This window comes from Pseudogymnoascus destructans (assembly GCF_001641265.1).
Source record: "Pseudogymnoascus destructans isolate 20631-21 unplaced genomic scaffold scaffold_12, whole genome shotgun sequence".
NCBI classification, from domain to species: Eukaryota; Fungi; Ascomycota; class Leotiomycetes; order Thelebolales; family Thelebolaceae; genus Pseudogymnoascus; species Pseudogymnoascus destructans.
Genome location: NW_020167531.1, coordinates 473580 through 499723, shown reverse-complemented (window position 1 = coordinate 499723; position 26144 = coordinate 473580). Strand labels below are relative to the sequence as shown.

General features: G+C 51.5%; 6 protein-coding genes across 6 annotated transcripts; 3 read left to right on the top strand and 3 right to left on the bottom strand.

Annotated features, from left to right (window-relative positions):
• Nucleotides 1-10874: 10874 nt before the first annotated feature.
• VC83_06472 (uncharacterized protein) lies at nucleotides 10875-14912 on the top strand. The gene is made up of 2 exons (XM_024470072.1): nucleotides 10875-12733; nucleotides 12784-14912. Exons 1-2 carry the CDS (start codon nucleotides 11180-11182, stop codon nucleotides 14014-14016), a joined length of 2787 nt encoding a protein of 928 aa, XP_024323663.1. The 5' UTR covers nucleotides 10875-11179; the 3' UTR covers nucleotides 14017-14912.
• A 1238-nt stretch (nucleotides 14913-16150) lies between these two features.
• On the top strand, nucleotides 16151-18077 carry VC83_06471 (uncharacterized protein). Its single transcript, XM_024470071.1, has 2 exons — nucleotides 16151-16740; nucleotides 16829-18077. Exons 1-2 carry the CDS (start codon nucleotides 16441-16443, stop codon nucleotides 17807-17809), a joined length of 1281 nt encoding a protein of 426 aa, XP_024323664.1. The 5' UTR covers nucleotides 16151-16440; the 3' UTR covers nucleotides 17810-18077.
• Nucleotides 18078-20093, top strand: VC83_06470 (uncharacterized protein). Its single transcript, XM_024470070.1, has 3 exons — nucleotides 18078-18177; nucleotides 18287-18892; nucleotides 18949-20093. Exons 2-3 carry the CDS (start codon nucleotides 18455-18457, stop codon nucleotides 19843-19845), a joined length of 1335 nt encoding a protein of 444 aa, XP_024323468.1. The 5' UTR covers nucleotides 18078-18177; nucleotides 18287-18454; the 3' UTR covers nucleotides 19846-20093.
• On the bottom strand, nucleotides 20094-20806 carry VC83_06469 (uncharacterized protein). Its single transcript, XM_024470069.1, has one exon. The coding sequence runs from the start codon at nucleotides 20628-20630 to the stop codon at nucleotides 20298-20300; it is 333 nt and encodes a 110-aa protein (XP_024323514.1). The 5' UTR covers nucleotides 20631-20806; the 3' UTR covers nucleotides 20094-20297.
• A 90-nt stretch (nucleotides 20807-20896) lies between these two features.
• VC83_09641 (uncharacterized protein) lies at nucleotides 20897-21741 on the bottom strand. Its single transcript, XM_024473054.1, has one exon. It carries the CDS (start codon nucleotides 21379-21381, stop codon nucleotides 20980-20982), a length of 402 nt encoding a protein of 133 aa, XP_024328822.1. The 5' UTR covers nucleotides 21382-21741; the 3' UTR covers nucleotides 20897-20979.
• Nucleotides 21715-25859, bottom strand: VC83_06468 (uncharacterized protein). Its single transcript, XM_024470068.1, has one exon. The coding sequence runs from the start codon at nucleotides 25689-25691 to the stop codon at nucleotides 22056-22058; it is 3636 nt and encodes a 1211-aa protein (XP_024323515.1). The 5' UTR covers nucleotides 25692-25859; the 3' UTR covers nucleotides 21715-22055.
• Between the last annotated feature and the right edge of the window lie 285 nt (nucleotides 25860-26144).

The window sequence follows — 26144 nt, the reverse complement described above, 5'->3', positions numbered from 1 at the left end:
TTAAGGGGGTGGGCCAATACTACCACATGGCATATCTCTACCAACTAGAGGCCTAGGAACATGAACGATAGCTCTAGAAGCTTCTACAACCCTCTATGATTCATTACACGTCATCGCTCCTTAGTTACCCACAAGATTGGTTAAGTTATGACATAATTTGTCTATAGGTACTCTGACCTTGGACCTCCTTTTCACTTCCTATAGGCTAGGAACCCAAGAGATGGTTCTATGGGATTCTCTTACGTTCACTACATGATTAGCAAGCTAGTTGTGGGTCGCACTTGATTTCTAATACATTTACCAAGCCTGGTTAGTCATGGAAAGTCATGGAAAATGAGAGAACTACACTCCTTTGGCATAAATAGGATTGCCCTTTCCTTAAGAAAGGGCAAGCAGGCAATACAGTAAATCGACTAGCACATACTTCTACGTCTTTTCCAAGTTTCCAAGCATTGATCTTGTTATTCTCTGTTTTTGAAAAGTCAGTGAGGTGCTAACCTCTGACTTACCCCTGAGTTCTCAGACTCAACATTTGTTGCAACTTGTCTAAACCACTTCACCACATCATACACCTGATTGCTGCGTTGTGGAATAGTCTAAGCTACAACCCTTTGGCTCTGTTTCCTAAGACAGTGTGTTGTCTTAGTAAATTCATCCCTTCCTTGGGTGGCTAGATTCTCACATCTGGTGCACCCACCATTACAGCTGTCCAGGCTACGTTTCCTACCTGGGCGGACAAATACAGGGGCAAAATGAGAAAATATGAGCTGGGAAAGATGCCAACGATCAGTAATCTAGATGACCTAATGGACAGGCTTCTAGAAGAAAGCCGCTCGAGACTCGTCGCCGACGAAAGAGCTGTCGCTCTATATGGGAACCAACCCCCAAAAACGGGTGGGAAAAATGGCGGCAGGGGCGGAAATTGTGGAGGCAGCCATGGCGGCAGAAGCAGAATAGGGGCTCAGAATGAACCCAGAATTAAAGAGCTCTGCGCGCATTGTGAAAAGCCTAACCACAGCGAGGATAAATGCTGGATAAAATATCCAAAGCTCATACCTGAGCATATCAAAAAGCTTATCGCCGACCGGAAAAAGGAAGCCGTTGCCCTGATCGCAGCTTTTGTGTCAATCGGAGCCATTAAACAGCCCGACTGGATACTCGATTCCGGCGCCAGCCACCATATGACGCATGATCGCTCTATATTTGAGAGCTACACCGTCAATGAGAGTCAGGAGCTAACCATCGAAACTGCTGGAGGCATGACTCGGGCCGCTGGAGTTGGAACTATCCGGCTCACGATTCTGGACGATACGGGCTGTAAAACGGAGGCACTCTTGGAACAGGTTTATCACTTGCCAGATGTTACGACGGAACAAGAAGGCTGGCCAACTACAGGACAGGAAGGAGGGAGGTCGCATGAGACCGGCCCTGGTACCTGGAGGGGCAGCGGGGAATAGTAGTTCCGAAAGTATCACGTGACGGACTTGCAGGATGATGAGAAGAGTCCTAAGAGTCCAGGACTCCGAGGACTCGAGTGAGTTCCCAGGAGTCCACTAGGCACGTGATGGACTCGCAGGATGATGAGAAGAGTCCTAAGAGTCCAGGACTCTGAGGACTCGAGTGAGTTCGCAAGAGTCCACTAGGCACGACGCCACTATATAAGTAGATAGTATTTCCTTAGATAGGAGCTTCGTGCTCAACTCAATACAGTATTTGTTATATACTAGTAACGTGTTACTTGAAGCCTTTGTGTCTGATCCCCTGCCTCCTCTGATAAGTAAACCTTTACGCAAGAGAACCTCTGTGTCTTCTATCGTTCAGAAGTCAGCGTTACACTTTGAGCACCACTTCTACGAGGTACCGGCTTACACACAAAGCAACATGTCTGTCGTCAGTTCGAAGGGGAAAACCCCCACCACGCCAACTTCGTCTCAGAGGTCTAAGCCTGAGAATGAAGAGATGCCCGATGCACCCACCGTCAACGAACTCAAGGAAACTCTACGCGTCAAGTTGCCCGACACTTACTCCGGCAACCGAAAGGAACTTGAGGTGTTTTTGCTACAGGTCGAACTGTACCAGCACTTCAATGATGAGAAGTTTCCCACCCAGGAGAGCTATGCCCTGTGGACTGCGTCCTACCTTAGGGGGGAAGCCCTGCGATGGATCGAACCATTCCTCAAGGACTATTTCAAATATGAAAGTACCAATGGAAGCATGACAACTACGCAGACTATGTTTGGCAGCTGGAGTGGATTCTGTAAGGAAATCCGACGCATGTTCGGAGACATCGATGAGATTAAGACCGCAGAAGACCATCTGTTTGCACTTAAGCAGACTGGCAGCGCCCTCACATACTCCACAGAATTCCAGAGATACGGCAATCAGACAGGATGGGACGCCAGCGCACTCATCAGCCACTACCGACGTGGGCTGAAGAGCCATATACGTATGGAACTTGCCCGTTTGGAACAACAACCAACGGACATGGTAGCGCTAATCGAACATACGGTCCGAATCGACAATCGACTATACGAATTCCAGAAGGAACGTCGGACCTATGACAAGCCCAAGAAAAGTTACCCCTACCGGGGAAACGAGGGCAGACGACGGGATCAACACCCGCGAGACAACCGTTGGTCGGACCCAATGGAACTCGATGCCACGTTCAAACCTGGACGACCCCGTGACCCTAAGAAAGACAGACAATTCAAGGAACGACTCTGTTTTAACTGCGACAAGCCAGGCCACATGGCCCGAGACTGCAGACAGCCAAAGAAAGGGAACGGCGGACGCAAAGTCGGCAAACAACTCAATGCCACCTGGACAGGACAGTTGAACGCAACGTTTGTGAGCAAACAGGACTGGGGAATAAACGGCGAAAGCACCCCAGAAGACGAGAGCTCAGATGAAGGGTCGGAGGCGGAATCGTTCACCGTCTCGGAACAGGAGACCTTCGATGAACTCGCACCTACGGAACCAATGAGTCCACGGTGCAAGAGCGTAGTAAGACGCATGGCAAAACACGCCCACGCGAAGATTAGGGCTGAACGAGACAAGCCCAATGGCCAGAGGAGAATCCCCATGCTTAAAGACCTCTACGGGAACCTGTTACAAGAACTTCCGTTAAAGTGCAAGGTGGACGACTGCAAGGATGACCTCTGGAGATACTACGACCAACTAACGAATACCCGCAGGCTGCTTGGCACGTCCCAAGACGTAGCTAAGTTGGAAGCCCAAGAAGCGGAAGAACTGGAGAAGGATGTCGAGCATATGGCTAAACTGAAGTATATGAAAAGCGTCAAACTTTACTACCAGGACCGCAGGAGAGCCCTGAAGAAGTACGACGAGAAAGCCAGAGATATGCTCCGACGGGAAAATGCGAGACCCACTCCACGCATCGAAAGGAGAGCCATGGAGCAACTAGACACGTTCTCCATGCCTCCGAGGGAAGATAGTGCATGGGTGAGAGGACAGCGGGAACTATCAACGACAGACGCAACAGAGACTGATCATCCCTGGCACGCGTATGTCTACTGGGAGTATTGCAGCGAAGATGATTGCAAGCTCCACTGGAAAAAGAAACACCAGAATCAGTTGTTTCCCCGATCCTCGCCCAGGATACACTTCAGAGACGCAGAGCAAGTTCACGCCCTCAGGCGAAGCCAGTCTGAAGGGGACTTGCCTATCAAAAGCGAACAGGTATACGAGAAATACCCACATCTGCTAGATGAAGCAGAAGAGCGAGGGAAACGATCTCCCCAAGGACCACCATTGGAAGCGGATGAATACTATCCTTCCTCGGACGAGTCAAAAAACTAGGAGTCCTCGACGGTAGGCCACCGGCGAGCGACACGAAGAGGCCTAGTACAGACCAGCTATGCGCCACGACGGGCAGCATGCAACTATATGTGGTCGCTAAGATACAACAGCGACACCTCCGAGCAATGATTGACTCAGGAGCGACGGGCAACTTTATGACAAAGAAAGTAGCAGACACGCAAGGTTTCAAGACGCAATTGAAAACCGAACCATACCCATTAATGGTCGTAGATGGAGAGCCCATCTCGACTAATGAAGGAATGGTGACCCACGAAACGGTCCCATTGGAAATGGTCATGCTACACGGGCACAAGGAAACGATTCAGTTTGACATCGTGCACATGGACAACCATGCGTGCATCCTTGGTATGCCATGGCTCAAGAAACACAACCCCCAGATCGACTGGTGGAACGAGAAAGTTGTGATGAGCCAGTGCGTGTGTGAACAACGGACGGACACGCGACAACGGGAGAAACCCTCCCAGGGCCGGAAGGAGTTATGTGCAACCTCCGAGCTCGATGACCTAGCCCAGGCATCCTCACCGATGAGTATACCGGTGGAGTACAAGGAATACGAGCAATTATTCCAGGAAGGCCCTAAGAACGAGGCGCTTCCTAAGCACCAACCATGGGATCACGAGATACCTTTGGAGAAAGACAAGAGTCCACCGTTCGGACCAATATATCAGCTATCGGAAAAGGAGCTGAAGGTACTTAAGGAGTACATTGATGGACCAAGCAAAAGTAACGGCAGTGTTGGAATGGCCAACACCGACCACGGTCAAGGAAGTGCAAGCCTTCCTAGGCTTCGCCAACTTCTACCGGAGATTCATCTCGGGATATTCCAAGGTAGCTCAACCACTCACGGAGCTTACCAGAAAGGATCTCGAATTCAAATGGACGGACAAGGCAGAGGCTGCTTTCCAGGAACTTAAGACGAAGTTCACGGAAGCACCTATCCTTGCTACATTTGACCCTGCAAAGAAGATCATCCTCGAAACGGACTCTTCTGACTTCGCAATTGGAGCATGTCTGAATCAACCAGACGAGAACGGTAAGTTCAAACCAATCGCGTACTACTCTAGGAAACTGTCACCCGCGGAACTTAATTACGACATCCACGACAAAGAGCTACTGGCTATTGTCGTTGCCTTTGAGCAGTGGCGAGTATATCTTGAGGGACCCACCTACCCTGTGCAGGTATGGACGGATCACAAGAACCTCATATACTTCACCACGACCAAGGTTTTAAACCGCAGACAAGTCCGCTGGGCAGAAACCCTCGCAGCCTACAACTTCACGATAACCTATCGCAAGGGCTCCGAGAATGCAAGAGCAGACGCTCTCAGCAGACGGACCGACTACGCCGGCCCAAAGGAAGAAAGACCTAGAGCAATTCTGAAGAAAACAGATGCAGGAATACAGTACAACGAGTTACTAGCGACGATCTCAGTCATCGAAGATACAGAACTCGAGGAAAGACTCAAGAAAGCTTACGCAACAGACGAATGCGCCAAGCGAGTCTTGTCCAAAGTCGAAGGCGACTTCACCATCGACGAACAAGGATTGATTCGATACAAAGGGTTAGTGTATGTCCCAAGTCAAATGAGACGCCCGCTGGTGCAAGAACAACACTCGTTACCAGCACACGGTCATCAGGGAGTAACACGAACCTTCGAACGAATCACTCGACACTACTACTTCCCAGGTATGAGGAAGCAGGTAGAGACAGTGGTAAGAGAGTGCGACATTTGCAGCAAGTCAAAATCCAATAGGCATCTGCCATACGGACAACTCAAGTCGACACCAGTACCAAAAGGAGCGTGGAAATCAATAGCTTTGGACTTCATCGTCAAGCTTCCACCCTCCAAGGACCCGTTAACAGGAATAGAATACGACTCTATCCTCGTCATCACGGAAAGACTCACGAAATATGGGAAGTTTATACCATATCTAGAAGCTAGCGACGCCGAGGCGCTCGCATATACCTTCATTCGAGTCATATTAGCCGATCATGGGATGCCAGAAGAAATCATCTCAGATAGAGACAAGCTCTTTACTTCGAAATTCTGGAAATCATTGATGGCGCTACTGGGAACAAATCATAAGCTATCAACAGCTTTTCATCCCCAGACAGATGGCCAAACAGAAAGATTAAATCAGACCCTTGAACAGTACCTGCGAAGCTATGTCAATCATCAACAGGATAACTGGGTTCAGATCTTACCCATCGCACAGTTTGCATATAACAGCGCGATGACAGAAGCAACGAAAGTCTCACCGTTCTTTGCCAATTATGGCTACCAGCCAGAAGCATATAGGCAACCAAGACCGGATGAATCACGAGCTGAACAAGCCCTGATCGTGGTGGAACAACTGAAATCGTTCCACGAACAACTTGCGACGGACATCCAATTCTTAAATGAACGATCCGCCGCATACGCAAACAAGAAGCGCAGTATGGAACCTGCCTTCAAGGAGGGGGATAAAGTATACCTACTCCGGAAACATATCAAAACGAAACGACCAAGCACAAAGTTGGACTTCAAGAAATTAGGACCATTCAAAATATTGAACAAAGTCAGCTCAGTTAATTACAGACTGCAGCTACCCAGGAAGTCTAGACTACACCCGGTATTTCATGTCTCACTACTGGAACCAGCAAGAGGAAATACCCCAATTGCGACCGACACCGAACTCCAACCCGAGAATGAGATAATCGAATATGAGGTCGAAGCGATCCTAGACAGAAGGTTAGTAGGACGTCGAGAAGAGTTTTTGATAAAATGGGAAAATTACGAACCTACGGATAATTCGTGGGAACCAACAAGGAACATCAGCAAAGAACTGCTGGAGGAATATCGACGCCGCCATCCGCCAGCCATTGATCCCAAGATGCAGGGGAGTAGGCCAGTGGATCGGAGGAAGAGGGGGTCCCGGTCACAGACGAGGAGGCAGCGCTAACTGCCTGTTCCTCGGCCTCAACAGCATCACGCTTCTCAGCAGCCACACGTTCGGCCTCCTCTGCCGCATCAAGCTCGTCGAGGGTTTTCAAACCTCGTCGGAGCATATCTTTACCACGGGTTCGGATGAGGCGTTTCTGCTTCCGCAGACGAAGTAACTTCGAAAGGGTTTCTTCCTCTTCGCGATCCAGGCGATCCTCCTCCCGTTCGAGCTTCACCCAGTCGGGATGCTCAGGACCCATACAGTCACACTTTTCTTTCAAGTTGCGACGAACGCACTCGGCGCACCGCCGTGAATCATTTGGAGACGACACGCAAGTAATGTTTCGCCTCACGCAGTTCGAGCAAGAATCCATTTCGGGTAGTTCGTATCCGTGGTTCTTTATTCGACGGACAAGATCATTGCGTTCCTGGAGTTTGCGGGCAGTGTCAGTAGGCATGTTGCATGTTGAAGGACTCGCTGAGGAGCAGCAGAGTCCCGGGGACATGGACGTACTTATAGGATTCGAGACGAATGCCCAGGGGAAGGGAGCGAGTGTTACGACGGAACAAGAAGGCTGGCCAACTACAGGACAGGAAGGAGGGAGGTCGCATGAGACCGGCCCTGGTACCTGGAGGGGCAGCGGGGAATAGTAGTTCCGAAAGTATCACGTGACGGACTTGCAGGATGATGAGAAGAGTCCTAAGAGTCCAGGACTCCGAGGACTCGAGTGAGTTCCCAGGAGTCCACTAGGCACGTGATGGACTCGCAGGATGATGAGAAGAGTCCTAAGAGTCCAGGACTCTGAGGACTCGAGTGAGTTCGCAAGAGTCCACTAGGCACGACGCCACTATATAAGTAGATAGTATTTCCTTAGATAGGAGCTTCGTGCTCAACTCAATACAGTATTTGTTATATACTAGTAACGTGTTACTTGAAGCCTTTGTGTCTGATCCCCTGCCTCCTCTGATAAGTAAACCTTTACGCAAGAGAACCTCTGTGTCTTCTATCGTTCAGAAGTCAGCGTTACACCAGAGCTATCCATAAACTTGTTCTCGGCGACCAGAGTTCGAAAGAAGGGCTATTATATCGATGGCCTTTCGCAGACTCTCAAAAATGAGAGGAACGGCGCAGTATTATGTGCCTTTACAACGACCGATTCTCAAATGAGAATACGGACCGAAAAAATGACCCAATGAGCCTTTGCCGCTAGCCTTAGAACTCCACAATCGATGGAGCTATGGCATCGGCGATTAGGGCATCTTGGAGTTGAAAATATCGTTCGCACAGCAGATGCGACGACGGGAATCGCTCTTCAAAACCCCCATGAGGATCATTCGGCTAGATCCACAACTAAAGACCAGGAAAAGGGGCTTTGCTGCTCATGTGTCATGGCCAAATCGCTCAAGACCCAGTCTAAAAAGCCACAAGCTCGAGCAGAACATCCTTTCGATCGGATACATATCGATGTGATCGGCCCAATCACTCCACGCAGCATCGATGGTTCCCAATGGGGCATTATCAAAACCGACGATTGCACTAGAGCTCGATGGGCAAGACCGCTCCAGAAAAAAGTCGATGCCCATATAGCGATCGTTGAATTCTGCGAACTCATAAATACCCAATATGGGCAATATCCAAAGGCCTTACGTCTCGATAATGGCCGGGAATATGGTGGAGGAGCCCTCATAGCGTACTGCGCAAAAAAGGGGGTCACGATTGAATACACAGTCCCATACACCCCTGAGCAAGACGGAGTCTCTGAACGATCAAACAGGACCATCATCGATAAAACTAGGACGATTATCACAGAAATAATTGCCCTAAAGGCTTCTCTTAACATTGCCGAGATCAACGATGATAAATTAAAGGCCTTATGGCCAGAGATTATGAGAACGGCTGTGTACATCACTAACAGAACTGCTACTCGGGGCACTAGAATCACCCCTTTTGAAGCCATGAGCGCATTTAAAGGGCAGCCTACAAAGCCAGATATGGCCCATCTACGAGTTATTGGAAGCAAGGCATATTATCACTTGCACAAAGAAAAAAGGACCAGGAGCGCCAAGTTTAGCGCCAGAGCTCGCATGGGAATACTCATCGGATACGAAGGCAATTCCATTTATAGGATCTACGACCTAGAAAAAGGAATCATTCGATCATCTGCTGTGGTCTTCGAAGAAGTTGGAACACTAGCAGATGACACCAGAATCACCATCGAAACGATTGATGCTGATCTAGCCGATACTCTTATATTTGAGAAAAAAGATGAGCCTCCCACATCAGGGGCGACTCCTAGCGATGACGATGCGGAGACCCAAGCTCCTAGTAATGATAATTCCAGGAGTCAAACCCCTGAAGCCCTTGACGAAGAGCTTCATCGACAACTCCATGGACTAATAACGCCCGCGACAAATGCCCAACAAGGGGCAGACGAAACTGTCAATCGACGCCCAGAGCGTATTCGACAGCCGCCGAAGCTCCAAGGCAAAGGAAGCCTTGAAAGAAATTATCAGAGCCACTGGGCTCTCGATCAACGGCATTGGGCATTCCTCTGCGAAAGCGTATCAGCTTTCAATGCTCATATATCGCCTCGAAAAATCCTGGAACCAACGACCTACAAGCAGGCGATGGCAAGCCCAGAAAGCCATGACTGGCGAATAGCCATGGCTGTCGAATATGACGCCCTCATTGCTAACGATACATGCGACGAATTGGAGCCTCCTGAAGGCACTCATATTATTAAGGGGCGATGGGTCTTTGCCATCAAATGGGTATGTGGAATCGTGGAGCGATTCAAAGCTCGCTGGGTAGCCAAAGGCTTCGAGCAATTAAAAGGGGTCGACTACGATCAAACCTTTGCCTCAGTAGCTAAAAGCACAGCGATCCGGATCCTGATGGCACTCGCAGCATATTATGATTGGGATATTGAGCAAATGGACGCAGTCACAGCGTTCCTGAACAGTCACCTCAAAGAAACTGTTTGGATCCAAATGCCAGTTGGATATGAGAATGGCTCCTGTGCCTGCCGCCTCAAAAAGGGACTCTACGGTTTAAAACAGGCCGCGAGACTATGGGCTAGAAACGTTAGGAAGCTGCTCTTAGAGCTTGGGTATTACCCATTGCCAGAAGATGACTGCATATATCGGCATCCAAAAAAGGGGGTATTCGTCGCCACCCACGTCGACGATTTTCTCATAATGGGACCTGACAGCAATGCGATTCAAGAGCTAAAGGATCAATTATCTAGCCGCTTCACAATGAAGGATTTAGGCCCAGCGCTACCACCGTAAGAAGGTTGGACGCCGGTGAAGATGAGGTTGAAGATTAGGACGAAGAAGGCGTAGAGGTTCTAGGGGGGGTGTTAGTTGGGGTGCGAATGTGTAGATGGGGAGAAAGGGGGGGGGTGGGGGGTGGTGGGGGGAAAAGGGGGGGGGTACGAAGAAGGCGCGGAAGAAGAAGAGGGCCCAGGGCGTGATGAGCCAGGACGTCTCGAAGCGGTGGGAGGAGTCGAAGAGGTCGGGGCTGAAGGAGAAGATGCGCCGGAGAGCGGACATGTTGGGTGGTAGGTATGATCGTGCTAAGGATGTGGATGTGGATGTGGATGTGGATGTGGATGTGGATGTGGATGTGGATGTGGATGTGGGTTATGAGTATTCGCTCGAACGGAGGTGTATCGGAATCTGTTGAGGAAGGATCATAAAGAATAGTTTTTTACTCGGAATCAGCCACTTATGTGCACTTATATGCACTTACACATGCACTTATATGCAAGTTACTTAAATGCCTCGATCAAAGAAAAATACCCATCTACCCCATCTGGTCACTCTTATTACTCCTCCCTACCTTATCGTCGTCGTCGTCGCCGTCGTCGCCGTCGTCGTCCTTCCATGTTGCGACGTCGTCGTTATTAACACCGCCAAGTTTACCCCGTAACATCGTCTCCTTTGGTCGGATCGGATTCAGGGGAAACAAACTCAAACTTCTCAATCCAGAACTTACCCATAAGCTACGAAAGTAGTGCGCTCGCAATCCGCCAATCAACTACTACTACTACTACTATTAGCCGACCATATTCTCGGCCTTGAGCTGCAAAACCTACGCGCCCAACGTCCACAACGCAACGGCTAGGTCGGAAGGAACGACGACGACGACGACGACGACGACGACGGCGGCAGAGCAGAGATTGGGGAGCGAGAACGAACACAGGACTACACTACAGTACATTCGTACCTGTTAGAGTGTTAGAAGGGACACCTCCCTCCCTCCATCTCCCGCCAAACCTCAACCCCCCCCCCAGGAACGAATTCAAGCCGATAAACACCCCACGCGACAAACCCGCAGAACACAAACGCCCGACTGCAGCTCCCCGTGGCGCGCCAAGTCTTCCATGTAGTACCGCCCCAAGTTGCCAACCATGGCCACGCCCGCTGTCACGTCGCACGACTCGGCGGCGATCGACATCCAGCCGCTGGAGGCATCCTTCAGCATGTTCGATTCGAGACCTTCCCTCGACCTGTCATTCGGCGATTTCGCCATCAACAGACTCGATCCGCGCCTCAGCATGATGTCGTTCGGTGGGAGCTTGTCGGGGGATGACAGACGCAGTAGTGTTGGGTCGGCCCCCGACGAGCCGTCGGCGCAGGAGGATAATGTGCGCCATACTCTACTGTCGCTCGATGGGGACAATTTGCAGAATGATGGGAGGCGCCAGAGTTTGGCGTCTATACAAGAAGAACCTACACAATTCGATGAGAATGGCCGCAACCTTACGCCTATCCGTGAGGATCCAACCCCCAAGAAAGACAACAAACAAGATATTGCGCCAAGCGCCAGCTACCAACCACAGAAGGAATACGAACACCCCAGTGTTGTGTTCATCTATGAGCTTCCGGCGGAGAACTACGATCTGGATCCAACACCTGCGCCTACCCCTCCGCAGGAGCTTCCAGCACAGACCAACGAGTCGTCGAGGAACCTTAGGTCTGTGTATGATGCAGTCCAGGATGACAAGCGCCAAAGTGCTGCCTCTACCAACGAGAACGAGAGTCCGACCGAAGCCAATGGTAGGCGCATTAGCATTGTCTCACTTCATAAAGATTATGTCCCAAACGACGAAATACGCTTAAGCGTCATTTCAATCCATGAGGGTGATGACGAGCGCCCGGTGACCCAACCACGTGAAACTCAAGTCCCAAAACATCCAATTAGGTCAATGCAAGCAGCATTTGAGGAATCTATGCTCGATGCCTTTGACAACGACGATCCTCCTCTGAAGCCTCTCCTCGGCAACGTAGCCGAGAGACGGAGGGCATTGCTTGGCCAGGACATCTCTGCAGAGACCCACGCGGGGAAGTGGAAGCAGAAGCCGGGCCAGAGATATCATGAGCTATGGAAGATCATGTCTCAGATATCATTTGGCATCTACCTCTTACTAAACGGTCTAGCAAGGGACGACGAGCAAGCTCTTACTATTCTGCAAGGGCACGTGGATGAGGTTGATGGCTTTTTAGAGACGACTCTGGAGGATTTCGATCTCGCCCAGGAAGATATTGATGGGAGGCTGAAGAACCTCAAGTTGCCTCTGGAGAATATTAGCGTTTTTGAAGATATGATGGAGGACAGAGATTTCAGGAATCAGATCGTCTCGGGAAACGAGACTATTGAGCACATCATCATGCGGACAGCGGCAGCAATGAAAGATTCGCTTCGGAACGTCCAGCAAGGGATGGAAGCAACGAGAGAAGTGGCTGGGTATATGGCTCAGGAAAAGGCCCGCCATCAATGGCAAACAAAGCGTCCAGAAATGAGAGAGGTGTTTGATGCCATGAAGGGAAATGCCGATGGGTGGTACAAGGCATATGTGTCCTTGCAGACGAAGGGCAACAAACTTGGCGTAGCACTGGTGCAACTCGGATCAATCGCTGCAGAAATCGATAAGCGCGCTGGCGAGATTAGTCGAAATGCAAGAGTAAGTATCTTCTTGTCCCTCTCCCCTGAATATCCCTAACCATCCCATAGTTCAGCACCGCCATGTCACCGCGCCAATCGATTAAACCAGCACCCATCACATCCCTCCCCGACTCACCGCGCCACTCCTCACGCCCCTCACGCGCATCCCTCCGCTCGGGACCCTCAACAAGATCGCGCGCCTCCATGGCAAAAGAACTCCCCTCAAACCCCAGCTTGATCACCCCCGCCATCCGCGCCACCCTCCCCGCCTTCCAACTCGTCCAAGAGCGCGAAGAATCCCCAGAGCGCGACTCAAGCTCCGTCTCCGACCCCGAGCTCCAGGAGCCACAGTTCCTCACCCTCGAAGCAAGAACTTACACCCCACCACTCTTCACACCACCACCCCTCGCACCACGCGCCTACTCCAACGGCCCACCACCTGGCTCCCGACTCCCTACACCACCCGACGCCCAACAGCGCGTCGAATCCGCACCGCCTATCGCGCGCAAACCCTCCCTCCGCGAGCGACTCTCCCTAACGCGCAAAGCTGCGCCAGCACCTCTCCTCAATATCCCCCCCCACAACTCCACGCCTAGCCCGGCACACACTCCCGTCCTCCAGATCCGCCGTCCACCTTCTAACATGGATCTCCGCCGCCCTCCACCCCTGCACAGTGGCGCTACTCCCAACTCACCTCGCTCGCCCGCCAACCCCGCTGGTCTGGGTCTCGACTCAGCGTACTACTCCAACCGGAACCGCGTCTCCGTCGTCGGCACCCCAAGCCAGGAGTACCACCAATTCATCGCCTCCGCGCAGACACGCCACGACTACGGATCCACCTACGTCACGACCCCGCGCTCCGAACAGCAGCACTTCCACCCCGTGCAAGCCTCTCCGCACTCCCCCCTCCAACGTCCCTGGACCGCCGCACCAACCCAACGACTTCCTCCAGGCGGCAGTAGTGGGGTGACGTCCGCGCGGTATAACAGCTACGGCAGCAGTTATGGGAATAGTAATTACAGCGCGGGGGGAGGGAGGGAGAGCAGGATGAATGGGAGTGGGAGTGTGTACCCGAGTAATATGTCAAGGGTGACCCTGGCGAGCCAGGTGACGGTGGGGGTGGATGAGCAGGGGAAGAAGGTGAAGAAGAAACGCAGCGGGTTTGGGTGGTTGAAGAAGGCGTTTAGTTTGAGTGAGGAGGAGAAGAGGGAGTTTGAGGAGGCGAGGAGGGGAAGGGATGTTGTGGAGAAGGAGGGGAGGAGGGAGAGGATTTTCCTGGATGGGAAGAGGGTTAACCGTTAGTAAGGGGGGGATGAATGATCGAGGAGGTTGACGAATCATCACATCACACGCACATATTTGGAACCCAACCCCCCCCCCCCTTTTTTTTGTCGTCACACCAGCTTCTGCTTCTTTAGCACACCATCTATAGCGTCGGCGTTGCCCCCTTTTTTGCTTTTTTATCACGCTTTAATCAGCAGAGCTGTGTTAAGTTCTGTTTTTGTTTTGCTTTTCGTTTTCGCTTCGTGTACAACCTAGGGACTAAAAAAGGGAAAAGATGAGAGGGATGGGGATGGCTGGGTGCATTTGGCTTGAGCTAGGGAGGGGGGAGTTGCTTTTACATAATGAGGGGGGGTGGTAATATGATGACGATGATGAGGTTAATTCATTGCAGCAGTTCGTCTTTATTTTAGTTAGGTGAAGAAGTCCTGCTGTTGAGCTCCTAGCTCAGGGGTAATTTCGCTCGCTCCACGAAAAAGCAGAGACGCAAAGAGAACCTCCGACTATTCAACACAGTATTCCCATCTCCAACCCTTATTAACCTCGCCCCAACTCCTGGCATGAAAACAGCACCCTTGCACCTTAACTCCTGGCATGAAAATGGCACCCGAGCATCCCAACCAGCCCGACGAGGCACCTTCATCCCTCTTACAAAAAGCTCACTGGTACCAAGCCCATCCTTCACACCCAAATTGGCGGCATTCGTACGAAGAGAATGGGATATATGGGCAAACCAACCATCTCTACTGTGTATGAAGAAGAGCATAGAAACAGCATTACGTGCAGACAACGATAAGCACAGCTGGAAAGTTACTGTATCTCGCGATTTAGTTGACAATGGCTAGAGGAATCATCAAAATGTTAGCACGCGCAGCCTAGGCTTTCATTGCACTGTGCTAGGCGTCTCGACTCATTACAGTTGATGCTTGGGTTGATGCCCTTCACATTGCCATTGTAATGATGTACGGTTACGCTCGCGCTACATCCCACTAAGCCACAAAGACTACAGTATTCCGGCTCGCCCGGAATACGCATAACACGCTTTATATACCACATGTACTGTAACGGCGGCACCCGTTACAGCCATATCCTACCCCTTGGAAATCCTTTACAATTACCCGCCTATATATAGATGTACAATCCAACTTAATAACTGTTTTGCTCTCCTCTAAATCAAAGTATCAAATGAAGGCAGTGTTAATATTTGACTAATTTGATCAAGTGGCATCTAGCCTTCCTCAGTTTCTTCGATCGTAGATGGGATATCCGTGTTGAGCCGCCAGTCCCAGTCCGGTAGAGGCACAATCCTTCTTAAGAGACTTTAGTCTTTTAAGTCGGCTCTTCCTCTTTAATACGACCTGCTGCTCTAGAAGCAACCTGACCATCTTATGGTCACGTTCCTTCCGGGCTAGTAGTAGCGGCGTCGCGCCATAAGTTATATATCATCCATCGGCTCTAGATCGACTCCATTCCTAACTAGAAGCTTAATCATATCCCTAAGTCGTCGTTCTACTCCAAGATGGGTAAATGACCGAGAGGCCATTTCTAACCTTATGTAATGGTAATGGCGGTAGTTGGTGCGTAGTAGCATAGTGGCGAGTCAACCCACCCCTCGCTCGCAGCCCACCGAAGTAGCTTTACCGCTGTGCCCCTTTGTATAATAGCTAGGTCATTCTGGATCCATTGAAGGACTGGGTCGTGGAGACGAGATATAGATGTAGCTGTTTCTGCTTGAAGGAGCTGCACGAAGACTTTCTCATGCCGATTGTCTGCTGCTAATTCAACCGCTATGTTTCCTATTCTAGCACCGGAATCTCGACACAAATCGACTCCTTTGATCATGTGACCTGGCGCCGCTTTTGCTCAGGCTTCCTCCTGCCCGGCTCAGCTTCGGCTCAGGTGTGCTCAGGTGTGCTCAGGTGCGCTCTGGTATGCTAAGGTGCGCTCAAGTGTGCTCAGGCATGCTTTGTTTATGCACTGCAACGCACTGCAAAGTACGGGGTCGTCAACTTTTGACAATAAGCCAGAAAGGAGCCACATCCCGATCTGTTTTTGTAAGGAGGTACGGAGTAATGTTCAAAAAGTTTTGTGAGTGGGGGGGCCTAAAAAAGCCACTGACATCATATTTTATATGTGATCAATACATGATTTTATACTGCCGTGCATGCACAAATTCTGGGGTCCCTTGTTGACTCTCCGTACGTGCCGAATACGTTAACTAACTTGAGCATTACGGATTATCTAATTGCAAAGGCTATATGGGTGGAAAGGCGTTACTAGGTAAGCTTAACCAGCGAATCTCCTCAGGGTCCAAAGAAACGAGTAGTTACCTGAAGAGCGAAGAGGTCAGTTGAGGAAACGGAGCCACTCTATTGACACTTGGATTAAGCCATCGCCAACTGAAATACCCAGGAGTCGCTTCAAGTGAGTCGGTCTGGTAAACTTATGCCTTACCGCCTTTGGGCAGTACCCCCGCACTCCATTTTATTGGTCCAAGCCACGGTCGTCGTCTCCACCTTCGCTTCGCTTGGTCGGAGCCGAGGCATCCTCGGGTTGGGGACGACTGGGGTAATGGCTGGCGTTTTAAAAGGCTTCTATATCTCCAATTCAACTTGTTTATACTTCCTTCTCTCATCTGCTATAGAATTGCTTACCCAAATCACCGTTTACTTCGCCATCACACGCTCCCAATCTCATCTTCCAACCGTTGCAATGCGTGGAATCCAAGTCTCCAAATACGTCGACGTAAGCAGCCTCCCCTCTCCCCTCTCCCCTCCCCTCCCCATCTCCCTCCTCAACCTCCCTAAACCCGTAACTAACACTCCCCCTACAGGGCCCCTCCGCCCTCACCGTCACAACCCACCCCACTCCCTCTCCCTCTCCCAACCTCTACCAAATCACCATCCACGCCACCGCAGCCAACTTCTTCGACCTCCTCCAAATCCAAGGGAAATACCAGCACCAGCCCCCCCTCCCCTGGATCTCCGGCTCCGAATTCGCCGGCGTCATCACCGCGCTCCCTACCTCCCCTTCTTCCCCGCCAAAGTTCAAGCTCGGCGATCGCGTCTTCGGCGCCGCACAGGGTGGGTTCGCTACTCATGTCCTTGCCCCCGAGGGATCCCTCCGCGCTGTGCCGAGGGGGTGGACGTTTGATGATGCCGCGGGATTGTTCGTTACTGCGCCGACTGGATACGGAGCGTTAGTCACCCGCGCGAATGTGCAGAAGGGCGAGTGGGTGCTTGTGCACGCCGCGGCAGGAGGTGTTGGGCTGGCAGCTGTTCAGGTTGCGAAGGCGAGGGGGGCGAAGGTCATCGCTACTGCAGGGACGGCGGCGAAACTTGCCGTGGCAAAGAGCTTTGGGGCTGATTATGGGGTTGACTATGGAGATAAGAAGTGGGTCGAGGAGGTTATGAAGATTACAGGCGGGAAGGGGGTTGATGTGGTCTTTGACCCTGTTGGAATGGTGGATGTTTCGCTCAAGTGCACAGCGTGGAATGGACGGATTGTGGTTGTTGGGTTTGCGGCGGGAAAGATTGAGAAGGTTGCCATGAACAGGGTGTTGTTGAAGAATGTGAGTCTCGTTGGATTGCACTGGGGACGCTATGTCAAGGAGGAGCCGGCGATGGTGGAGGAGGTTTGGGCGGGGATTTTTGGGATGATTGAGCGCGGGGAGTTTAGGGGAACGGTATTTACAGACAAGGAATATGTGGGGTTGGAGACGGTGCCGGCGGCGTTGGAGGCGCTGGGGAGTAGGGGGACGTGGGGGAAGGTGGTTATCAAGGTGCCACAGGGGGGGGATTCGTCGAAGTTGTAAGGATGGGATATTCTGTACGCTTATGATGGTGTGAGCTAGCTCGCCTAGGGTGTTCTTTTAGGATGTTAATATATTCAATATGTCCAATATGTCCAATATATGGCTTTATTGTTCTTATTAAAATGTGATAAAGCGCTTTGTTGCGTTGGTAGTAGTGGTAGCTGTATGCATGTGGTTGGATGGCGGCATTGGCGGCGGAGAAAGGGTTGGATGTCGATAGAAGATACTCTAGAGATAGACCCTGACATTAAACCCCTCAAAACATTGTCTTCTAAATAACTTCACTTCCTCTTCATCTCTTCCTTTTGTAAAATTGAATTTAACCACCAATATATTGTACTATAGCTTGCCTAGTACAGATTATATAAGTAAGTCGCAGCTTTAATATCTACGAGGTCGATGTTCCATGTCATTCGCCACGATTGGAGATTAGCGATTACCCGCAAGGCTCCCTTGCTTGACATTAACGTCATCCAGAAGCCCTCAATCCCTCATTGCCTGACAACATAATCAGCTGCATCTGCAAAACAAACAGTTGCAGAAACACTATTCGCAGTCGTACTCACAACCCACGTACTTATCCTCGATACAGAACATCACACGCTCCTACTCTCCGACAGATCGCGGCACCTCATAACGCCAACCATGTCAGAAGAGGACAAGACGGCCGACGAGGTCCTCCTCAACTTCAAGGTCAAGACCTCCAGCGACGGCCTCCACAACATCACCATCCCCGAGACCGCCACCGTCCTCGATCTCAAGACCAAGCTCGCCAGCGAAGAGTACGAGAACGTCCCGGCTGAGCGCCAACGCCTCATCTACTCGGGCCGCGTCCTCAAGAACGAAGAGCACCTCGCCACATACAAGATCAAGAATGGCAACACCATACACATGGTCAAGAGCGCCGCCAGCAATGCCGTACAGAACCCAGCAAATGCAGGTGCTACCGCCACCCCAGCAAGCGGCGTCCCAACCAACATGGCAGCAGGTACAGCAAACAACGCTCTGGCAAACCTGACGGGTGCCCGCTATGCCGGCCAAGTCAACCTTCCCAGCCGCGACATGTTCGGTGTAGACGGTGGTGTAAGTCCCCCCCCTGCTCCCTCAGACCATTATCACACTCACTAACACCTTATCAGATGGGTGCCCCACCAAACGAAGACCAAGTAGCCGACATGCTCTCCGACCCCGCCACCGCGCAAATCATGAACGAAGCCCTCAACAACCCCCAAATGGTCGACATGATGATCCAAGCCAACCCCACCCTTCGCGCCCTCGGCCCCGCCGCCCGCGAAATGCTCCAGTCCCCCATGTTCCGCCAGATGATGACGGACCCAAACATGATCCGCCAGGCTGCACGCATGCAGCGCCAGATGGGCGGTGGTGGGGGAGCTTCCGCATTCCCCGCTCCGGGCGTGACGGATACTACGCCTGCTGATGCTGCGGGTGCGCAGGCACAAGGCCAGAGACAAGCTGGGTCGCAGGATCCGGCTGCTGTGTTCCCCGGCCTGTTTGGTGCAGGTGGGGGAGCTGGCGCGGGAAACCCGTTCGCGAGTCTCTTCCAGCCACAAGGTCAAGGACAGCGCCAAGGTCAAGGCCAAGGCGCACAATCACCACCCGCTGTCTCGTCTCCAGGATCGCAGCAACCCGGCCAGCCCGGCGCAGAGGGCATGCCACCCAACCCGTTTGCGAACCTTTTCTCCGGCGGCGCAGGCGGAAACACCAATCCGTTCGCGTACGGACTGCCGCCGCCAACACCGGAGCAGATGAGACAGGCGATGCAGATGCTTGGGCAGATGGGTGGTGGTGAGGGAGGTGGGAACCCGTTCGCTGGTGCTGGTGCGGGGGGATTTGGGAGTCCGGGAGCAGGAACGACGTCGCCACCACCGGCGGATACGAGGCCGCCTGAGGAGATATATGCGGATCAGTTGAGGGCGCTGAATGATATGGGGTTCTTTGATTTTGAGGCGAATGTTAGGGCGTTGAGGAGGAGTGGGGGGAGTGTGCAGGGGGCTGTGGAGCAGTTGCTTGGATGAGCGGGGGGTCGGTATAGGATGAGTCGATCGGGACGGATGTGAGGGGAGGTATGGAGGGAGCGAGGGACTTTGATGAAGATGATGGTATGCCTGGGTTGGCCGGAGGAATAAGCTTTTATGAGCTATGTAGCTTTGTGGCTAGATTCGAATGACTAAATGCTTTATGAGACCTTAATAGATGTTTTATCACGTCTGTTGTTGGAAAATTCGCACGTAATTTGAGCAGACCGCAGATCAGACACAACTTGGCTGCAAATATGTCACTAGTATATGATTGATGCCTCTACATGCCCATGCCATCAAGTACCAGTTCTAGAGTAGAAAATTCACGGGCGCCATCACCCCCATCTATGTACTACCTCTGTCCCCAACCAAAAAAAAATATAATCTCCCAATCCCTCCATGCAATGCAAACAAATGCACAAAAGAAAAACCCCTCTACCCATCCCCATCTAATTACGATCCAATCTCCTCCTCAAATTCCTCGTCCGCCGCATCAGCTTCTTATACTTATGCTTCTTCATCTTCAGCTTCCTCTGCCTCTTCACACTAATCGCCCACATCTCCCCGCCAGCTCTCTCCTCGACATATCTCAACCTCCGCCCACGCATGCGCTCCCTGAATGCCGTTGGCACCGTCGGCTCCTCCACATCTTGTAGTGGCGAGCTGTGTGCTACGTACGTCACCTCGCCGAGCGGGGAGGTGCTCTCCTCGATTGTCAGGGTAGCTGTGTACGTGCGTTTCGCCTGACCGGTCTCGGTCGCTGGCGCAGCGTCAACGGGCATGAGGACCGGTGGCGGCGGAGCGTTGAAGGGCTGGTAGCGTCCCGTCAGGATGTGCTGCGGGAAGGGGATAGCGTCCTGGCCGTCGAGGTGTGTGATATCGTTTGGCTCGGCGGCGAGGGCGGCGCGGAGTGTCTCGTCGGCGCCGAAGCTGTCGTGGGTGGGCGTGCCGTCGAGGGCGCGGACAGTGCTGGAGAGGGTTGAGAGGACGGCGGCGACGCGGTGGGGGGGTGGGCGGCGAAGATGGAGGCGAAGGCCGAGGTGGTGATGGGTTTGGGGAAGGGGGAGGTGACGGAGATGGGGCGGTGGAGGGAGAAGAAGGTTGAGGCTGCGATGTCTGGGGGGTAAGAGGTTAGCTTTGGCATTCGAGCTGGGGGGTGTGAAGTGGGATGGGAGGTGGCGAACCTTTCACTTGGAGGTGGTGAGTGCTAGGCACACTGGGCAAGTTGTCAAAGGCCTCATCGCGCCCCTTCACGGTGTGAGCCGCAGCGCCCTTAGCCTTGCGGGTGCGCTGAGTCTTCTTCTTCGCGCCCTCCGAGCGAGTCTGTGCCGGGGTAGCGGGGACAGAGCCCTCCGCGACGCCCTTTGAGCCATCTGCCGGTCTGGACGGCTTGGAGGAGGAGTAGCGGCGTTGTAGGGGCTGGCACGAGAGGCTCTGCGTCGACACGGCTCGTGGGACGGAGGTGGCGAGGGAGGCAGCGATGGGAGATGGCTGAGCAGCAAAGGCTGCCCGCCGCACGGAAGAGGTAAACATGGCTCCTTCCTGCTCGTGGTGGCTGGGGGAGTCGTGGTTTGTTGAGGTTGCAGGTGTGACGGTTCCATCTCCGAAGTCTTGCTCTCTAGCCGCCGAACGGCAAAAGCTCTTGGGGTGTCACGTGAGTATCGGGATGTTGTGGCGCTAAAATTGTGTGTCCGTACTCTTGAGACTTGAGACGACAGACCAGCGACTAACTATAACGACGAGCAAAGTTGAAATTACAACAAGTAATAAATTGTATATACACTTTGAAATTTCCGTTGGTTGGGATTTTTAAAATAACAGATGCATTACTCTGGTGTTTTTACAGAAAAGAGGTTTCACAGGACCAGTTCACAATTTTCACTTAAGACTGCAATTGGATTTTATAATTTTATTGGATCTGACTATTACACGATTTAGTGATTCCCTTTGGTTGTACTTATTGGGTCTCCGTGAATATGTTCAAATACCGTCGATAGCCAGTCAGCAAATTGTGGACGACATATACCTATAGTCAGAAATCGAACGAGGAAGTTGTTGTTTGGCGGATACACAAAATCTCGGCCTGTCTTGTACTCCTTGCGCTTCCCATTCTCCTTTCCGAAAGTTGTACTTCAACAATTGTCGCCTCTTTGAGTATATATACATACACATTTTGACACGTAGTGCGTCAGTGTGGTAAGTGCGAATCAAGCAGAAGATGCATGAAACGTGTGGATCAGAACAGTGATGATCACGACAACAGTGGCGCTGCAGACATAGGCGGCGAACAAGTAGCCTGCGACCTTCTTCTGGGTCTTGCCAAAGTGGGAAATATCACCCTTGGTGTACCAGATCATGAACTGATCAAGCCAGCCAACTCTCAGGAGGAGAAGAGCTGGTGGAAGGAGCATGCATACAGCCACCGCAACATTCGAAATCTTGGCCTTGCGATCAGCAGTGTCGGTGGCCGTGGACGAATTGTCATGGATCCAGGCCGACAAGCGTGGAGGGCCTTCATGGACGTGCCACGCAGGATCGCGCAAGAGAGGCTCTCCAATGAGCGGAGATGAGTGAGCAGAACTCAGGGGCGAATCAACAGGACGCGGGGATGACTGATCAAAACGCGGAGATGAATAATCAAAACGTGGGGATGAATGAGCTGAATGCGGGGATGAATTGATGCGGTTCAGGTCCGCAGTCGAATACAGATTCATCCACTCAGCTGACTGGACTGGCGCAAGAGGAGACTTGTACACATAGTTCTCATTGCCAGTAGGCTGTGGAATGATCTGGTTGATAGGTCCCAGAGAGTCGGCGACCAGAGACAAAGGGCGCAGCATGCGGCTTGGAGAGTATGCCACTTTAGTCTTACCGGGCAATGTGCGTCCCAGCGACTTCGTTGGAGAATATGGCATCTTAGTGGGTGTCTCCTCAACTTTCTTGGCAAGAAGGGAGTTTGCCTTTGACTGAAGCTTCCTGTAGAAGGCACCAGGGGGACCTTTGACGAGAGGAGCACGGGCACGAGAGTTGCCCGGTGTAATTCCAGTGCGCTCCTTCGCATTGGGATCCTGATTGAAAGCGTACAGACCGCCGTATGGATGGTTCTCGTTCACGGGTGGGCCGCCATGGAGGTCCACGAAGAAAGAGTCATCATCAGAGGCGGTGCTGGTATCCGCGATGCTGCTTCCAAGGGTGCGGTGTTCGCTGTCATTGTCTCCCATGTATTGTGGCATTGTACCTCCATTTGCCTGGATCATTATTTGCATGAATGAATCTGGGGAGTTCATTCCTCGGTTGCTTGGGCTTCCTCTCAAATCTACCCCCAAGTGATTATCGCCTTCAACCCAATGCATTGGAGTTGATGGGCCAGCAAAGTTGCCGAGGCCAGGAAGGGTCATATCCATGGTAGTAGAGATTGATTGATCGTGCTGGAAGTCATCATTGAACCTACTCTTATACTGTGGCTTCATAACTGGGCCGTTCTGCCTTGAACGCGAGTAGTTGTCCAATGGCGAAGATAGAGTATCCTCGGGCATAAGAGAGCTTGTAACAGCTCCAAAGCCCCTCTTTGGTGTTCTGAACCCATTCAAAGGGAACCCATCAGTTCCATGCATTCTGCGTCTGGGGAGCATAGTGGATGATGATGTCTCCATGACATGTCCTGGATGCATCCCATCGTCGCCATTGTAACGATCATGATAGCGCATGACTTGCTCCGATTGTGCAAGTGTGAGGGCAGCCAGAATTGGGCCACTGCTGCTTTCCCCAAGATGATCCGAAAAATTGGCAATGCTGCTCCCAGCTTCGTTGAAGGCAGCATCGACGAATGGACGAATTTTTTCTTTCTCGTCATCCCTGCTAAACAGCATTATGCTATCTGTAACAGTCTCCCAGTCATTGGGATCATCTTCCTTGCCAGTGAAGTTGCTAGAACCGGAGGTTCTATGCTTTGAAAGTCTCGGAGATCCATCTTTGCCAGGAATTGGACGGATGGGGATTTTGATGGCCTTGTCCTTGTTCCTCCTATGCCATGCTTTCTTCGAAGGAGAGTGACGAGTAGCATAGAACCCATCGGAGAAAATCTTCGAAAGGCGCTTCTGATCAGATCGAAGGTTTCTCATGACCGATTTGTAGCTGGAGGGGGTAGTTTGAAATCCGACTTCGCCCTTCTTGGGAGAGGGTGCCTTCTCACTGTTTCCACCATCGTCGGCCATTCCATGAAGTTCAATGCTGATATTTCTCTCGTGGTAATTGTGGGTCGCTGGGCTCATCGACTCTTCACCATCTTCACAAAGTCCTTTCTTGAGCGGTGATGCACTGTTTGCCTGCTTGCCAACCTTTTTCTTGGTTGGTGTATTCGGGGAGAGGCCAAGAAGATTGTGCGTATCTTCATATGGCGAGGACGACGGGCCAAGTACTCTCGGGGAGGAATCAGCCAGATAAACCCGACCGGGTGGCGCAGGTACACGAGGGAGACCAATGTTTGACGGGTTTCCCATGACTGGGGCACTGGTGTTTGTACCGCGACGGAAAGGCGTCAATGGAGCGGGCTTGATTGACTCTTGCGAAGGGCAAACCATGGGACATCCATGTGTGGCTCTAGTGGCCGTTGGAATATTATCCGGGAGCGTAATGGACTCAATGGTGTTTTCATCATCGTAGAAGCTCATAATAGAGGCGTCATCATCGTCTACTCCCGCGAACTCAACATGGTGAAGCACAGTGCCAGCTTCAGAGTGAGGAGATGAATTTGACAAGGAGACAGTGGATGGGTTAGACAAAGAGGTCTGGTCCTTATCTTCAAAGGTTTGAGTCTGGTCGGGAAAAAGAACCAAATCTTCGCCATTGTTGCTTCCCTCGAAGCTAATGTCCTCGTCGTATCCGTAGTAAGATCCAGCATCGTCGCCGAAGTTGCTGTCCAGACCATGGATTTCACCGTAGTTGTGATTGTGGATAACGGTCTCAGAAGTTGAATGAAACAGACCTGGTTGATACTTTGATTGATCAATGATTGGCGACAATGGAATAAAGTTCACATCATTCCCAGCTGCCTGTGTTGGCAAAACATCGCTCTGCAGATCTTGAAAAAGATTCTTCGGCCCCGGGCTTGGGCTACTAACACTGTACACGCTGCTAGTAGGCCTCACAGGTCTCGCAGCAAGCACATTGACCCTAGCATTGGGGGTGCTGGGTGGGTGCACAAGAAGGCTGGAAGAGCCAGCAGGTGATTCGACATCCGATCGTGGGCAATCCTTGACGATTGAGAGACGTGGTGAGAAAACTTTTCCATAGTTGCGTGTCGAGAAAACGCCCTTTTCAGATTCACTCGCTCCACCCAAAGTTCCAAATTCAAGAGACAGGTTGCGAACATTTTTCAAGGCCGCACGTGGTGGAATAGCGGGCTTGTTAGGAAAAGCCGTATCGAGTCTCACAGGCTTAACCTCAAAATGCTCCAGGATAAGCTCGGTCTTGAGTAATGACGATTCAGCGAGATTGTTTTCTGAGAGCTTTGCTCTGGAGTTCTTGGAGGTGATCGATGAGTGAGCCGTAGCAAAGTCATTAAAGACTGATTGAACTGGAGTAAACTTGCGAGATCCAGCAAGTGAATTCTGCAAAGGGCGAGTGGTGACCTTGGCCAAGTTGCCAGAAGAATCACTGTTGGAGAGCGAAGCAGTAATTTTTGCGAAGCTCATGGTAGAATCATTTTTGGAAAGCTGAAAAGTTCCGTGGGTGGCTTTTGGTGCCACAGTTTGGGATGCTTCAGCCATGTTGGCGGTTTGCACCGAGTGCTGTAGATCGTTCTCGTGAGGAACAATCTGGGCAATAGTAACGTCGGGATCCATTGTCGAAGATCTTAGACGTGTGAAAGCATAGAACAGGATCAATGCAATTGCTTGCCACAGGTAGGATACAGCGATAGAGACAGAATTGCGATAAATGGATGGAACGAGCGTGTGGTTTTGAAGCCGTAGAATGGTGCTTTGTCTAGATGCTCTAGATGCAAAGTGTTGTTGAGTGGAAGAGCTGAAAGATGAAGCTCAGCATTGGCTGTTGCGAGTTTGATTCTTGACAATTGCCCTCACGAAGATCGGTGAGGTGATGGAACTTTGAAACAAGATTCAAGAAACAATCAAGAGTTGGCAAGATTCACCTTTCAAAGAACTTGCCAAGATCAGATCGATCAAGGCAGATGATGAGTTTCTTTGATGGGGTGTTCTTTGCGTTGATTCTTTCACGTTATTAGTTAAAACGTTTTGATAGATCTTGACGAATACTTACCCAATCTGCAGATCGAA